Source organism: Syngnathoides biaculeatus, chromosome 10 (genome assembly GCF_019802595.1).
Source record: "Syngnathoides biaculeatus isolate LvHL_M chromosome 10, ASM1980259v1, whole genome shotgun sequence".
Taxonomy (NCBI): Eukaryota; Metazoa; Chordata; class Actinopteri; order Syngnathiformes; family Syngnathidae; genus Syngnathoides; species Syngnathoides biaculeatus.
Genome location: NC_084649.1, coordinates 453,367 through 467,260, shown reverse-complemented (window position 1 = coordinate 467,260; position 13,894 = coordinate 453,367). Strand labels below are relative to the sequence as shown.

Sequence of the window (13,894 nt, the reverse complement as noted above, 5' to 3'; positions counted from 1 at the left end):
TGTTTTGTGACTGTTGATAAATTTTACAGTATGTTTATGCATATATCTTGATATGAAAGATTGCAGATTACAATATACAGTAGTTTTAAAATGTTGATGTCCTGATTGTAACATTCCATAATACATATTAGAACAACTTCTTAAAGCCCAAGTGTCATACCTATAAACATTCTAAAGTAGATATTGTAATGAAAAATACATATAAAATTATTCACTAGAATGTTTATACGAAAAAATAAATGTGAGCAGAGAGCGGGTCATCCATGCGCAAAGTTGCAGAACTGTCAATCTACGATATCGAAGTGGTCGCCATATTGGCTGCGTCCTCCGTCCGTGACGTCACCCGGACATTCGCCACTGAAAACATGCGGTGCACCCTAACTATGGGAGACAAACGCACCCCTTCTGTCATGGAAGATCTTTTCGAAAATGAGAACACCACACAACCGAGTGAAGTTACCGGGGGAATATTACACCATTGTTTCGAGCCCTCGGGGCAATATTACACAATTGTTTCGAGCCATATTCAGATGATATGCGACCACGGCCAAATCGCATCCTCATCCAATCCACTTCCGCAGCGGAGATGAGCTATTGCGGATGAGCCGGCCGGTGTGGCTTATGACAGAGCTGAGCTGTCCTGCTTTAGGGGGGTTTCACAGACGCCGCAGTACTGAGCAACACAGCCGAGCCGGGGCGCTTTATGCGCACACGCGGCTGAGTGACGCATTCCCGGCTGGGTTCTTCAGAGCCGCCCCCGTCCTCAAAGCCTGACACGCCGCCTATGCAGAAGCAGTGACCACCAAACGCACCGCCTCAGCCGGTGTGGCTAATTTTCTGCGCCGTGGTGGCATAGAATGGAGACAAGCCGTGCTGCTTTTAGGGGTATGTTCAAAGCCGCCGTAGTACTTGTCGAGCCAGGGCGCATTACGGCCTACCTGTTATTTTGAACCCATGAAGCTCTCGTCCTCTGCACCCTTGCAATCCATTTTTCACAACGAAGCCGGTCTCTTGCAAACTTATGAAGGCTAAATCCATTCTCCCCAGTGTTCAAGCAATGTCCAGCAATGCAATGAGCCGGCGTTTTGGCTAACACGAAGGAACAACGAGCTACCTTGCCGGAGTTAAAACTAATGGAAACAAACGAGTCCACTAGGGGGCGCCTCTGTTCTCTACATCACTTCCTGATTCTTCTCGAAAACAAATCTCTGAGAGAAAAAGTTGTATACGTCAAAATCATGTTTTGTGGTGAAAAAACACATGGGCTCATATTGGCTGACGTTTTTTCATTAATAACATACTAAAAATCATCCATTTCATGACAGGACCCCTTTAAAATGCATCTACAAGAATGTCCATCCATCCATTTTCTGATCTGCTGATCCCCACAAGGACCACGGGAGTGCTGGGGCCAATCCCAACTATCTTTGGGCAGAAGGGAGGGTACACCCTGGAACAGTTGCCAGCCAATTGCAGGGAAGACAGAGACAGACAACAGTCCCACTCACAAACGCACCTTTGGCCAATTTAGAGTCTCCAATTTCTGTAGGTTTTTGGGCTGTGGGAGGAAACCGGAGTGCCTGGAGAAAACCCATGCAAGCATGGGGAAGACATGCAAACTCCACATGGGGGGATTTGAACCACGATCCTCAGAACTGTGAGGCCAATTCTCTAACCAGTTGCTTCACTGTGCTGCTCTACAACAGTAGTATCTTGTAATGATATTATTTTTTGATCATCCAATCTACCAAAAATCAAAGAGGAGGAGAAAATTTTGCACATTCCACACACGCATACTCGTTTGCGCTTCCCATGCCATAAATCTACAAATTCTTTCCAAATGGAGAATGAATTAAAAGGGAAATAAAGAAATCTTCCCAAAGGAAAATAATTGATTGAAAATAAGCATTAAACTTAAGACAATATCTTTAACCCATACCTTTTACAGTGATGGACACACCCATCAGGGCCTCCCGCAGAGCACTCCTCCTCCTCCACCTACCTTCCTCGGTGTTATACATTTCTACCACCTTTAATGGTCTTTGGTCTTCTCCCACTCCTCCCACCACTATGATCTGCTTTCCAAGGACTGCCACAGCAGCTCCAGCTCGTGGGGTGGGCATAGAGGGAAGGCATATCCATCGGTCCTCCTACAAACAGCAAAAGGTGTTTTTTCAAACAGTTACACAATTAATACATAGTCTTTTAATGAACAAATTTGATTTTGGGGAAAAAACACCACTTGCTTGCTTTTAATCAATTATTGACAAATTTACAGTATATCAGTTAAAGTGTTCCACTAACATTGGCAAAGCAGGCCTGTTTTGTTTTGTACCTCTGGCGAGTACAGTTCCACGGAGGGGCATGGCCTCCCTGCAGCATCGCAGCCCCCCAGCATGTACATCTGCCCTCCCACCTCTGATAGAGTGTGGTAGACACGGCCACTGGGCAGTCGTGCTAGGCTCTGCCAATGAAATTCATGAGCTGAAGGCACTGCCATGGCCTCAGCAGCTTACAAAGAGGTTAGCAGGAAGCAAGAATTTGCTGCGTTATGGAGATTTGGAGAGGAGATTGATGAGCGAATGAGGTGACGGAACAGAGCTATGACACTGAGGAGAAGTCTCCAGTGGAAGAGGTCTATAGTAGTTGTGATGGTAAATGGTGGTAGTGTTGGATTAGGACAGGAAAAATTCTGACTTCCACCCCAGGGTGAATTCACTGCTTTATATTTGGGCCCTGCAAAATAAATACAGAAAAGAAAAACAATTTACAGATAAACTGTTAAAAAGTAAAATGTAAAAACTAAAATGAGCTGATTTTGATCACACTCTTCCGAGTGCAGTAATATCCACTAAGGCCTGGTACACACATAAGGATTTTTTTTTCCTTTTAAACGACTTTTTTTTTCATCTGGCACATCCACACATAAAGAATTTAAAAAATGTTCATGGTTTTAGTCCTATTGTGTGTGCTGTGTGCCAATTTACTGAACGCAGAACACCACATACAGTACATAAGGATTCTGTTCCGCCACCAGTTTCAAAAGCTCGTGTGATCACAAAAATGAAGACGGCCAGACACTTTCGAGCATGTGCTGATCATTGCCAAGTGTTGCAGAATGAAATGGAGGCAGAAGTGATGAAGATAAATAAAAATACATACTTGGGAAACTACTGTTTCTCATGTTCAACTCATGTTTGTTTTTATTTACTGCTGTTCCATTGTTCCTCAGTTAGGCCACTAGGCTACATTCCGTTCCATGTCACAATTCTCTGTGTCATGACTGGGTAGATTTCTCTCCACACATTAAGACATTTTGCTCGTAAATACTGAATGCGATCAACATTTAAAATTGTTAGCCTCGGCCTGTTTTGGACCCTATTGTAGGGAAAAATCCACTCTTGACAGATGATAAGGAGGATAATCTTGTTAGACATAACAGAGTCTGGCATTTGACATGCTTGGTCAGGAATGGGCAGATTCGGGACAAACAGAGCCCAATTGTGTTTAGGTGTGTACCGAGCCCAAGATTGTCCAGTCAGAGCTATAATCAAGCACACAAAGTAACTAATATTATTTATGTTAACACATCAGGCAATCAATAAAAATTGCAATGTTCATTATAGTTACTGTCATAAAAAGCAGTGCAGAAATATTGTAAATGAGAAACTGTTACTTACCTGGATAAATGAAAGAAAAAAACAGAATCAGGTTATTTCACCACCTCTTCCTTTAACATGAGGCATGATTATTGTAACCGTGGTTCACTATTATTACTGCAACCATAAGTATAGTACAAGTATGCTTTGCATGATCAGTATTTTTACCAACTTTAAAAAAAACGATAACCCATCACTGACCTGATCACAAGATGGAGCAATGTATCTATTTACATGACTTGTACATTTATTGTATATACTTGTGTACTATATACAGTGTACAATATCTTCCAAATAATTCTCTTGCATTTTAGACAGAAGTTAATATATCAATGACCTCTAGGGAAGATTCAAGGATTGGCCACTGACATACTGTTGTCATGCTCCTGGATTCCAGCCAGGGCTGGGCGTGGCCAGCTAATCGGAAGGTGCACACCTGCGCTCATGACCTTTGATTAAGACCCAGTACATATAGGACCCGGGGGACGACTGAGACTCTGCTAGATCATTGCCTCTCATGCCTCGTTCCCGCACTACCGTACTCCTGACGTCTACCTCCCGTGTACCGACCAACGCCTGTCTCCCGACCTACCCCGTAAGCCTGCCGTTACTGATCTTGCTGCTTGTTTGGACTGACTCCCTGGTAACCGACATTGGAACGAATAAAGGCTTATTCCGCACTGCTTACCTCTCACCTGAGTCGTGCATTTGGGTCCACCCCCGAGTCTCGTCCGTGACAGAACGATCTAGCCAAGAACATGGACCCAGCCGACTCTGAAGCCATTCGCCATGCGCTGCAAGTGCAGGGCAAACGCCTGGGTGAGCAAGAGGCTGCTCTCCAGGGTATGACTCACCAGATCCAGGAGCTCTGCACCCAGCTGCAACCGTGGCTAGCCTCCCAAGCTAGCGCGGCCGCTCCTGTGCCTCCCCGTGCCACCATCACTCCGCTCTCTCGACCAGAGCGGTTCTCAGGCGACTCCGGTAACGTCAAGCCCTTCCTGGCGCAGTGCGATCTCCACTTTGAGCTGCAAGCTTCCGCTTTTCCCACGGACCGCTCCCGGATCGCCTTCGTCATTTCCCACATGACAGGGAGGGCGGAGGCATGGGCCACCGCCAAGTGGAGCCGTAACTCGGAGACCTGCCGCTCATGGGCGAGCTTCGTCTGCGCGCTCACCCAGGTGTTCCAGTATGCGGCTCCGGAACGCCAGGCGGCGTCGTCACTCATGACAATTCGCCAGGGGCGTCGCCGCGTGTCCGACTACGCCATCGAGTTCCGGATTCGGGCTGCCGAGAGCCGCTGGAATGAGGAAGCCCTCCATGACGCGTTTTACGAGGGACTGTCCCCACAGATCCGTGGTCACCTCGTGGCCATGGATCTTCCGCCTTCGCTTAACTCCCTCATCGCATTGGCCCTCAAGGTGGACCAGCGCCTCACCGTGCAGAGACAGATGGAGGGCCTGAGGGAGGAGGAGAGGGAGAGTCGCAGTCCGGTTGTTTCCGCTTCCCGGCCACCCGTGTTGTCAGCTTCACCGGAAGCCATGCAAGTGGAGGGGCTTGGCAGCTCAGCGGAGGAGCGCTTACGTCGGCGACGAGAGGGACGCTGTTTTTACTGCGGGCGTTTGGGACACTTGATCGGCCGTTGCCCGACTCGACCAGGGTATTCTGACATCAGGATCGCTACTCCGGTGAGTGTGCGGTACACTGCGACGGGGTCAGGGAGGTCCCTTCTTCACCTCACCTTGGGAACGGACTCCCGTTCATGCTCTGTGACGGCTTTCATTGATTCTGGGTCGGAAGCAAATCTGATAAATCCCCGCGTGGTCGAGGAGCTTGGGGCAGCAACCTTTCCCACGCAACGTTTTCGTCACGCCTATGCCGCCAACGGCAAGTTCCTTTGACGGGTTACACATCGCACTCAGACGCTACGTATGAGCTTTCCGGACGCTCACTCGGAGCGTATTAGCTTTCACGTCTTCGACGCACGTAGTAGCGACATCATCTTGGGCAGCCCGTGGCTCAAAGAACATAATCCGCACATAGATTGGGCCACGGGTCAGATCAAGACTTGGGGAGAGGACTGTCTCAGTCGCTGTGTCGCTGTCCGGAGAGACAGGGGTATTCAAGTTGCGCCGGTTCGGCTAACAGAACCTAGTACCACCCTGGACCTGACCGCAGTGCCCTCCTGCTACCATGACCTACGGGAGGTCTTCTCTGAATCTAAAGCAAAGTCTCTGCCGCCACATCGGTCATACGACTGCGCGATTGAACTCCTGCCAGGCACCTCTCCTCCCAGAGGGAAACTGTTCTCTTTAACCGGACCAGAGCATCAAGCCATGAGGGACTACATCGAGGACTCGCTGGCAGCCGGACTCATTCGCCCCTCATCCTCACCAGCCGGTGCGGGGGTTTTTTTTGTCAAGAAGAAGGACTCCACGCTGCGACCCTGCATCGACTACCGAGGCCTGAACGACATCACAGTCAAGAACAGGTACCCTTTGCCGCTTATCTCTACAGCATTCGAACTCCTCCAGGGAGCCCGGATCTTCACCAAGCTCGACTTGCGCAGCGCTTACCACCTGGTGCGGATTCGGGAAGGGGATGAGTGGAAGACGGCGTTCAACACCCCCACAGGGCACTATGAGTGTCTGGTGATGCCCTTCGGACTGACTAACGCTCCGGCCGTCTTTCAGAACTTCATTAACGACGTGCTTCGGTAGTTCCTGAACAGATCTGTCTTTGTTTATCTGGATGATATTCTCATCTTTTCAGCAGACCTAACCTCTCACATTCAACAAGTCAGAGAGGTGCTCCGGCGTCTGCAGCAGCACCAATTATACATGAATATGGAGAAGTGTGAGTTCCATCGGGCATCCGTGTCCTTCCTGGGCTTCGTCCTGGCTGAGGGAGCGATACGGATGGATCCCGGGAAGGTCGACGCGGTGCTGCGGTGGCCTACCCCCACCAACAGGAGGGACGTACAGAGGTTTCTGGGATTTGCCAATTTCTATAGGAAATTCATAAGGAAATTCAGTTCCGTGGCCGCTCCTCTGCATTCGCTCACCTCGCCACATACCCTCTTCGACTGGTCCGGGACCTGCCAGGAGGCCTTCAGCAGGCTCAAGGCAAGTTTCACTACTGCGCCCAGTTCTCATTATTCCGGATCCAGATAACCAGTTTGTGGTGGAGGTGGATGCATCGAATTCAGGAATCGGAGCAGTCTTGTCGCAGAGGAGTCCCAGGGATAGAAGGATCCACCCGTGCGCGTTCCTGTCTAGAAAGTTGACCCCGGCAGAGAGGAACTACGACGTGGGAGATAGGGAACTGCTGGCGGTCAAGAGCGCGTTGGAGGAGTGGCGGCACTGGCTGGAGGGCTCGCAAGTACCGTTCGTTGTCTTCACGGACCATAAGAACCTTGAATACCTGAAGTCGGCGAAGAGGTTGAACGCCCGTCAGGCCAGGTGGGCCCTATTTTTCACCCGCTTCCACTTTAAGGTGTGTTTCCGCCCAGGCTCCAAAAACGGCAAGCCGGATGCACTCTCGCGGATCCACGAGGGAGGGCGCACGGATTCAGACGCCGCTACTATCCTGCCAGCGGGGTGCTTCGTGGCCGGTTTCACCTGGGCGATTGAGTCGCGGGTGAAGGAGGCTGGGGGAGAGACACCGGATTGTCCGTCGGGCCGCCTGTTTGTCATCCCATCTCTGCGGGGAGACGTCATCAACTGGGCCCATACCAACAAGACGGTCTGCCACCCGGGTATGGCGAAGACACGTTCAGTGGTCGAACAAAGGTTCTGGTGGCCTAACCTCAGCAAGGACGTAAGGGAGTTCGTCAACGCCTGCCCGGTGTGTGCTGCCAATAAGACTTCCCGCCTACGGCCTGTTGGTGAGTTGCAACCCCTGTCCATCCCCTTTCGTCCGTGGTCACACATCGCGCTGGACTTCGTCACCGGCCTGCCGCCTTCTCAAGGGAACACAGTGGTGCTGTCCATAGTGGACTGTTTTTCCAAAATGGTCCACTTCGTGCCGCTTCCGAAGATCCCGTCGGCCAAGCAGACAGCCCAGTTGGTATTAGACGAGGTCGTCCGTTACCACGGCCTACCCCAGGACATCGTTTCGGACAGGGGTCCGCAATTCAGCACCCGTTTCTGGAAGGAGTTCTGCAACCTCATCGGCGCTTCAGCAAGTCGGACATCGGGTCATCACCCAGAGTCTAACGACCAGACTGAGAGGATTAACCAGGAATTAGAGACCGGTCTTCGATGTCTGGCATCCAGGGACCAGAGCACGTGGAGCCAGCACATCAGGTGGGTGGAGTATGCCCACAATTCTCTACCCTCCGCTTCAACAGGTATGGCTCCACTCCATGTCGTGCATGGGTATCCTCCGTCCCTGTTTCCTCCACTGGTCACAGAATCCACAGTTCCGTCGGCCCTGGCCGTGGTGCGACGCTGCAAACGGACCTGGGAAGCAGCTCGGAGGACACTGCTGCGCATGAGCAGCGCCTACAAGGCCGCAGCAGACCGCAAGAGGAGGGCCGCACCAGAGCTCAGAGTGGGACAGCGAGTGTGGCTCTCCACCAAAGATCTCCCGCTGCGGACGGAATCCCGCAAACTTGCTCCCAGGTTCGTTGGCCCGTTCCCGGTTTCCAAAGTTATTAACCCGGTCGCCGTCTCGTTGAAACTGCCCAGGTCGATGAGGGTGCACCCTATGTTCCACGTCAGCAGACTTCGCCCGAATCGCACATCGTCGCTGGCTCCTCCGTTTAAATCCCCCCCGCCCCCCCGCATGGTCGACGGTGGGTTGGTGTACACTGTGCGCCGGTTGCTGTCTTCCCGTTGCAGAGGAAGGGGGGTCCAGTACCTGGTGGACTGGGAGGGATATGGCCCGGAGGAGCGCTCTTGGATCCCCTCCCGCTTCGTCATGGACCGCTCCCTCATCAGGGACTTTCACGCGGCTCACCCTGATGCTCCTGGGCCGTCCAGAGCCGGCCGTTGAGGGGGGGGTTCTGTCATGCTCCTGGATTCCAGCCAGGGCTGGGCGTGGCCAGCTAATCGGAAGGTGCACACCTGCACCTCATGACCTTTGATTAAGACCCAGTACATATAGGACCCGGGGGACGACTATTACTCTGCTAGATCGTTGCCTCTCATGCCTCGTTCCCGCACTACCGTACTCCTGACGTCTACCTCCTGTCTCCCGACCTACCCCGTAAGCCTGCCGTTACTGATCTTGCTGCTTGTTTGGACTGACTCCCTGGTAACCGACATTGGAACGAATAAAGGCTTATTCCGCACTGCTTACCTCTCACCTGAGTCGTGCATTTGGGTCCACCCCCGAGTCTCGTCCGTGACAACTGTACGTTTGGGTCAAATCAACATTACATGAGAAAAATAATGGGTACTAACTAACTGTTATAACATTGCTATCACAAATACTGTTAATTCTCATTATTATATCCATCCATCCATTTTCTTTGCGCTTATCCTCACAAGGATCACGGGAAGTGCTGGAGCCTATCCCAGCTGTCAACAGCAGAAGGCAGGGTACACCCTGAACTGGTTACCAGCCAATGGCATGGCACATCGAGACAAACAGCCACAATCACAATCACACCTAGGGGCAATTTAGAGTGTCCAATTAATGTTGCATGTTTTTGGAATGCAGGCAGAAAATGCAAACTCCACACAGGCGGGTCCGGGATTCAACCAGGGACCTTAGAACTGTGAGGGCAATGCTTTACCAGATGATCCACCATGCCGCCTCTTATTATAATATATTATTATTATTATATCTTATTATTACTCTTATTCTAACTTTTTTGCCGACGAGATTTTAAAAACTTCATTTGCCACCAGATAGTTACAGTATTGCACCAAAAGAAACGTGATCAGGCTACAAATAAACTAGCGTTTTGATTCATACATGACAAAGACGCAGAGTAAATTGACCTTTCCAACCTGTCAATCACTCGTACAATAATAGCCAATCAGATAGCCGCATTGTCTTAATCCCTGGCTTGACACGCCTCTCTCCCCATAATGTCCCAAAAGCAATGCTGGTTCTCAGTAGAGTGCGCTTGGAAAATTTAATGTTACGAAGCAAATGGTCCTCAGATGCGCTTGGGGAATATGCAATTCTGACGAAAGATATGCTGCTCGGTTACAATTAATTTTCCAAACCCTAAAACACAGTTGACCAAGTGTCTACTTTGGGTTAAGGCTTGCGGAAGACCGCACGTACAACTAAATGTGGACAATATCAACAAACCACAAGGCTGGATGTTCAAAGGTAAGTGAGGGAGAACTATCTTCTCTGAGTTTGATTGAATTATTATCAGTGCTTTATACATTACAGGAGAAAAACTTTCACCTTGTTAGTGTATCACTGACCTGCTGAATGAAGTGTGTAATGTTTTATACTGAAGAGTCGGGTTAGTGATACGTAAATGCGTGATGTCATGCAAGAGAAATGTCCGTTTGCCTATTTGTATCACATCAGACTTTTAAAACAGAGCACTGGGGTTCCATTACGAGCCAGGTCAAATGAATACGCCCACTCACTTATAAAGACTGCAATGATATTACTCGTGATCTTTACTAGTAAAAAGTCATCACCCTGCTTTACATGCGCAGTACAATTCCACTATTTTATCCTGTTGGATGTCAATATGAAGCTTGTGAGGCGTCAAACTTTTTTCCATTGATCGCCAACACAAACTCTGACATTGGGTCCTGGTCCATCCAAAATCTTAATTCCGTGTACATATCCTTGTGTGAAATAGTTGAGACCCCTCTGTAGAACTCGCTTGGACAAGTCTGACGCATTTGGCAAAAAACATACCCCAATATTTTCTGGAATACGGTATAGAGAATCGACTTTAAAAATGTTCTGTTCAGTCTCCATTTTGGAAGCTTGTAGGAGATGGCTAAGGGGATGGGCTTAAGATTGCCATCGCAAACGTCCATTGACTTGAGTAGAGCTGGTCAATGACGTCATTGATCAGATCGTCGAATTATGAGATGAAAGCCGAAGAGCGAATCATCATAAAATGCTAATTACTAAACAATACCGATTAAACCGATTAGATCAGCGTAAAGTCTCGTTCAGTGTGATGCCAGGTGGTGGCATGTGTGAACTCAAGGATTGTTTTTTTTTTTTTTTTGTTCTTCCTTACTAGAATAAAATGTAATTGTACAACCACTAATGTAGTTGGTAGTGGCTCCCTCACTGTCAAGAGTGTGTCCAGAGAGAATTAGTTCACTGGTAAAATATGAAGTGAAGTTAATAAACCCACTATGGAAAAAAAAATCACAGGGACAAAAAGAGAGGCAAAGAGAGACTGAAACAGTCAGAGAAAGAAAAGTCTTTTGACAGGTAAGTGGAGGAAGAGTGATGATATGTCGCACTATGATGAGAAATGAGAAAAGACTGATGTGTTTACTGTGTTTTAAAACATTCCCAGTGGACAGCATGAAGCCAAATAAATTAAGGAGTCATTTAAAGACAATACACCCTGATTACACTGAAAAGCCACTGGAGTTTTTTGTTGAAAACGTGCCGAATATTGCCCACAACCATCCCACTTTGAGAATGCTCCTTCAGCAAACGAGCGAGCTCTCTTTGCATCATATAAGAAGACGTACCAAATTGCTTAGTGGAAAAAAAACCCTACACCAAAGCTGAGGAATTGATACCACCTGCAGGATTAGACATGTTCACTGTCATGCTGGATGACGACGGTGCCACAAAAAAAATAACGATCCCTCCATCCAATGACACTGTCACCAGATGCACAAATGACATTGCCGATGATCTTAAAGAACAGCTGATATATAAACCCAAAGACAAAGCAACTGACAGCAACAAAGAATGTATGTTTATTACTTGTGTAAGTTTTGACATGACAAACTCCCTGTGTGAGCTTCTACTTTTTTTTGTAAATATGTTAGAGACGGAGCCACAGCTGAAGAGCTTTACAAACTGCTGGATTGCTTCCTGACTAGGAATGGTCTGAAGTGGGAGAACTGCATGGGTGTTTGCAGTGATGGTGCACATATCATGACATGGATGATAAAAGGACTTCGAGTGCTTAGCAAAAAGCCTCACCTAATGATGTGTGGTGTTATACACAGATACGCACAAGCATCAATGCATCGTTCCTCTGAATTAATTGAGGTCATTTCTGACATAGGTGTTCTAAATTTCATAAAGACCAGATCACTGAAAACAAGAGTCTCCTCTGCAATCTGTGAAGAGATGTGAGCTGAACATCAAGCTGTGCTGTTTCACAGTGAAGCAAAGTGGCTGTCATGAGAAAATGTCTTGTCCTGAGTTTTTGAGCTCAGAGAGCAGATGAAAATGTTTTAGGAGCAGGAACACAAGAATGGAATTGGAGAAAAAATCACAAGCCTTTCCTGATGAAACTGGCCTTCCAGAGTGACATATTTAGCAAGCAAAATGCCCTAAATCTACAGTTTCAAACGAAAGATACACACCCCCCTCAATTGAGAGACAAGATCAGCTCTTTCACTGGAAAGCTTTCAATGTGAGGTAGGGAACTTGATGAAAGAAATACTGATAAATTTGAGAACCTGCAGGAATTTATTGAGACTGCTGAATATGATGCCACTTCAGTGATTCCATGCATTAAGAAGCATATTTCATCACTGAAAAGTAATTCCCTGAAAAGTGCTCTTAGTATGACTGGTTGAGAGATCCTTTTCATGCACCAGCTCCAACTGGCTTCAGTTCTGCAGAAGAGGACTAGTTCATCGACATGACATCTGACTCTACATTAAGACTCAGGTTCGGATCACAGACAGAATGAATTCTGGCTGAGCTTAGCGAGGCAGTATCCAGTCTTGGGGCTGAAGGCTGTCCTTTTGCAACATCTTACCTTTGTGGGACTGGCTTCTCTGCTGTTGGTGCGCTGAAGACCAAGTACAAGTCCAAATTAAAGGGGCACTGACAGCACAATATACATTTTAAAATAGATATTGTTATGAAGAGTATATATAACATTATTCACTTCAATGTCTTTACAAAAAAAAAAAAGCGGGGAGCGTGTCATTAATGCACTAAGTTGCGGAAGTCTTACTTGACATCCTAGTGCCGGCCATATTGCCTGCAACGTCATTTGCAAATGTCACGCCGGAACAGTCACCATAGAAAACATGGAGTGGCACCTGGTATGGGAGAAGAACAAGAGAGATTTTTTATTTTTTTTTTTTTTTTGACAGAAGCTTTTTTCAAAGAATAGAACATCTCACAATCAAGTTAAGTGACCGGGGCAATACTACCCTATCGTTTCGACCCATATTTAGATGATATGCGGATCACTTTGACTACCAACCGACTCCCCGACAGTATGTATGACAGTATGTTGCGTACTCAGGAGGACCCATGCCGGGTGAAGTAGCGACTTCATGGGTGCCCAGACACTGGTGGCCGGTGGGGGAGAGAGCTCCTTTCTCCTCCTGCATGCGACCAAACCACTTCCCTGCCCGATCCACCTCCGCATCAGGGCTAACGCCGGCGTCGAGGCTAACGCCGGCCCCGCACACATCGACACGTTTAGCACCCCTAACTTAAATACTTTATTAAGTTATTATGACACGGCTCTTTTGCTGTGTTTTGAAAGGATTTACGTCGTCCCCCCAACTATTATTTTTTAATAGCTCTACACCAGGAGTGCTCAATGCGTCGATCGATCAGTCGATCGTGAGGCAGTTTCGGTCGATCGTGACAGCGTGCTGAGAGAAAAAAAAAAGACATCAGCCATATATTTTTTTTAACTTGAGCTCACCGCACATGTGCAAACAATGACAGTACAGGAAAACACATTGTCAGTGAGTTCCGCCCTATTTTAAGCCCCGCTTAAGAAATCTTATCAAACACAAGTATGAATGCTGCAGTAAAGAAGACAAAACTGTATCATTTTCATATGGAATGGGAGGCGGCCAGCTTTTTAATGATGTAATTTTCAAAGCACGTTTGCCTCATTTGCCAGTGTAGTGAAATGTTTATGGAAAATACGATACCAACATTCCGCCGAAAAGCAAGCTGAGAATGAGAAAAGTGAACAGACGAAAATCCTAATTGGCCGCACAGCAGTCACTTTTCACACAGTATACTTCAACAGCGAAAGCTGCCACGGAAGCAGCTTTCCGGGTTTGTAACATCATCGTTAATAACAAGAAGTCCTTCTAAGACAGAGAGATGACAAAAGAGGCATA

The 13,894-nt window shown here is 47.8% G+C and overlaps 1 protein-coding gene across 8 annotated transcripts in view; it reads right to left on the bottom strand.

Moving 5' to 3' along the window:
- The window catches only part of klhdc8a (kelch domain containing 8A), a 79,147-nt gene that overhangs the window by 52,724 nt on the left and 12,529 nt on the right, over positions 1 to 13,894 (bottom strand). For 5 of the 8 annotated variants that reach the window (XR_009796943.1, XM_061833549.1, XM_061833554.1 and 2 more), the window contains exons 2-5: positions 12,757 to 12,844; positions 12,556 to 12,588; positions 2,336 to 2,736; positions 1,940 to 2,150 (exon numbers count right to left, since the gene is read on the bottom strand). Coding sequence is in view for 7 of the 8 variants with exons in the window: in XM_061833549.1 (XP_061689533.1) it covers positions 1,940 to 2,150; positions 2,336 to 2,500 (376 nt within the window). In the remaining variant the exon portion in view is untranslated. Of the gene's footprint in view, positions 1 to 1,939; positions 2,151 to 2,304; positions 2,737 to 12,555; positions 12,589 to 12,756; positions 12,845 to 13,894 lie in introns of those variants that run through there. The other 3 variants (XM_061833555.1, XM_061833552.1, XM_061833550.1) reach the window with 3 other exon arrangements.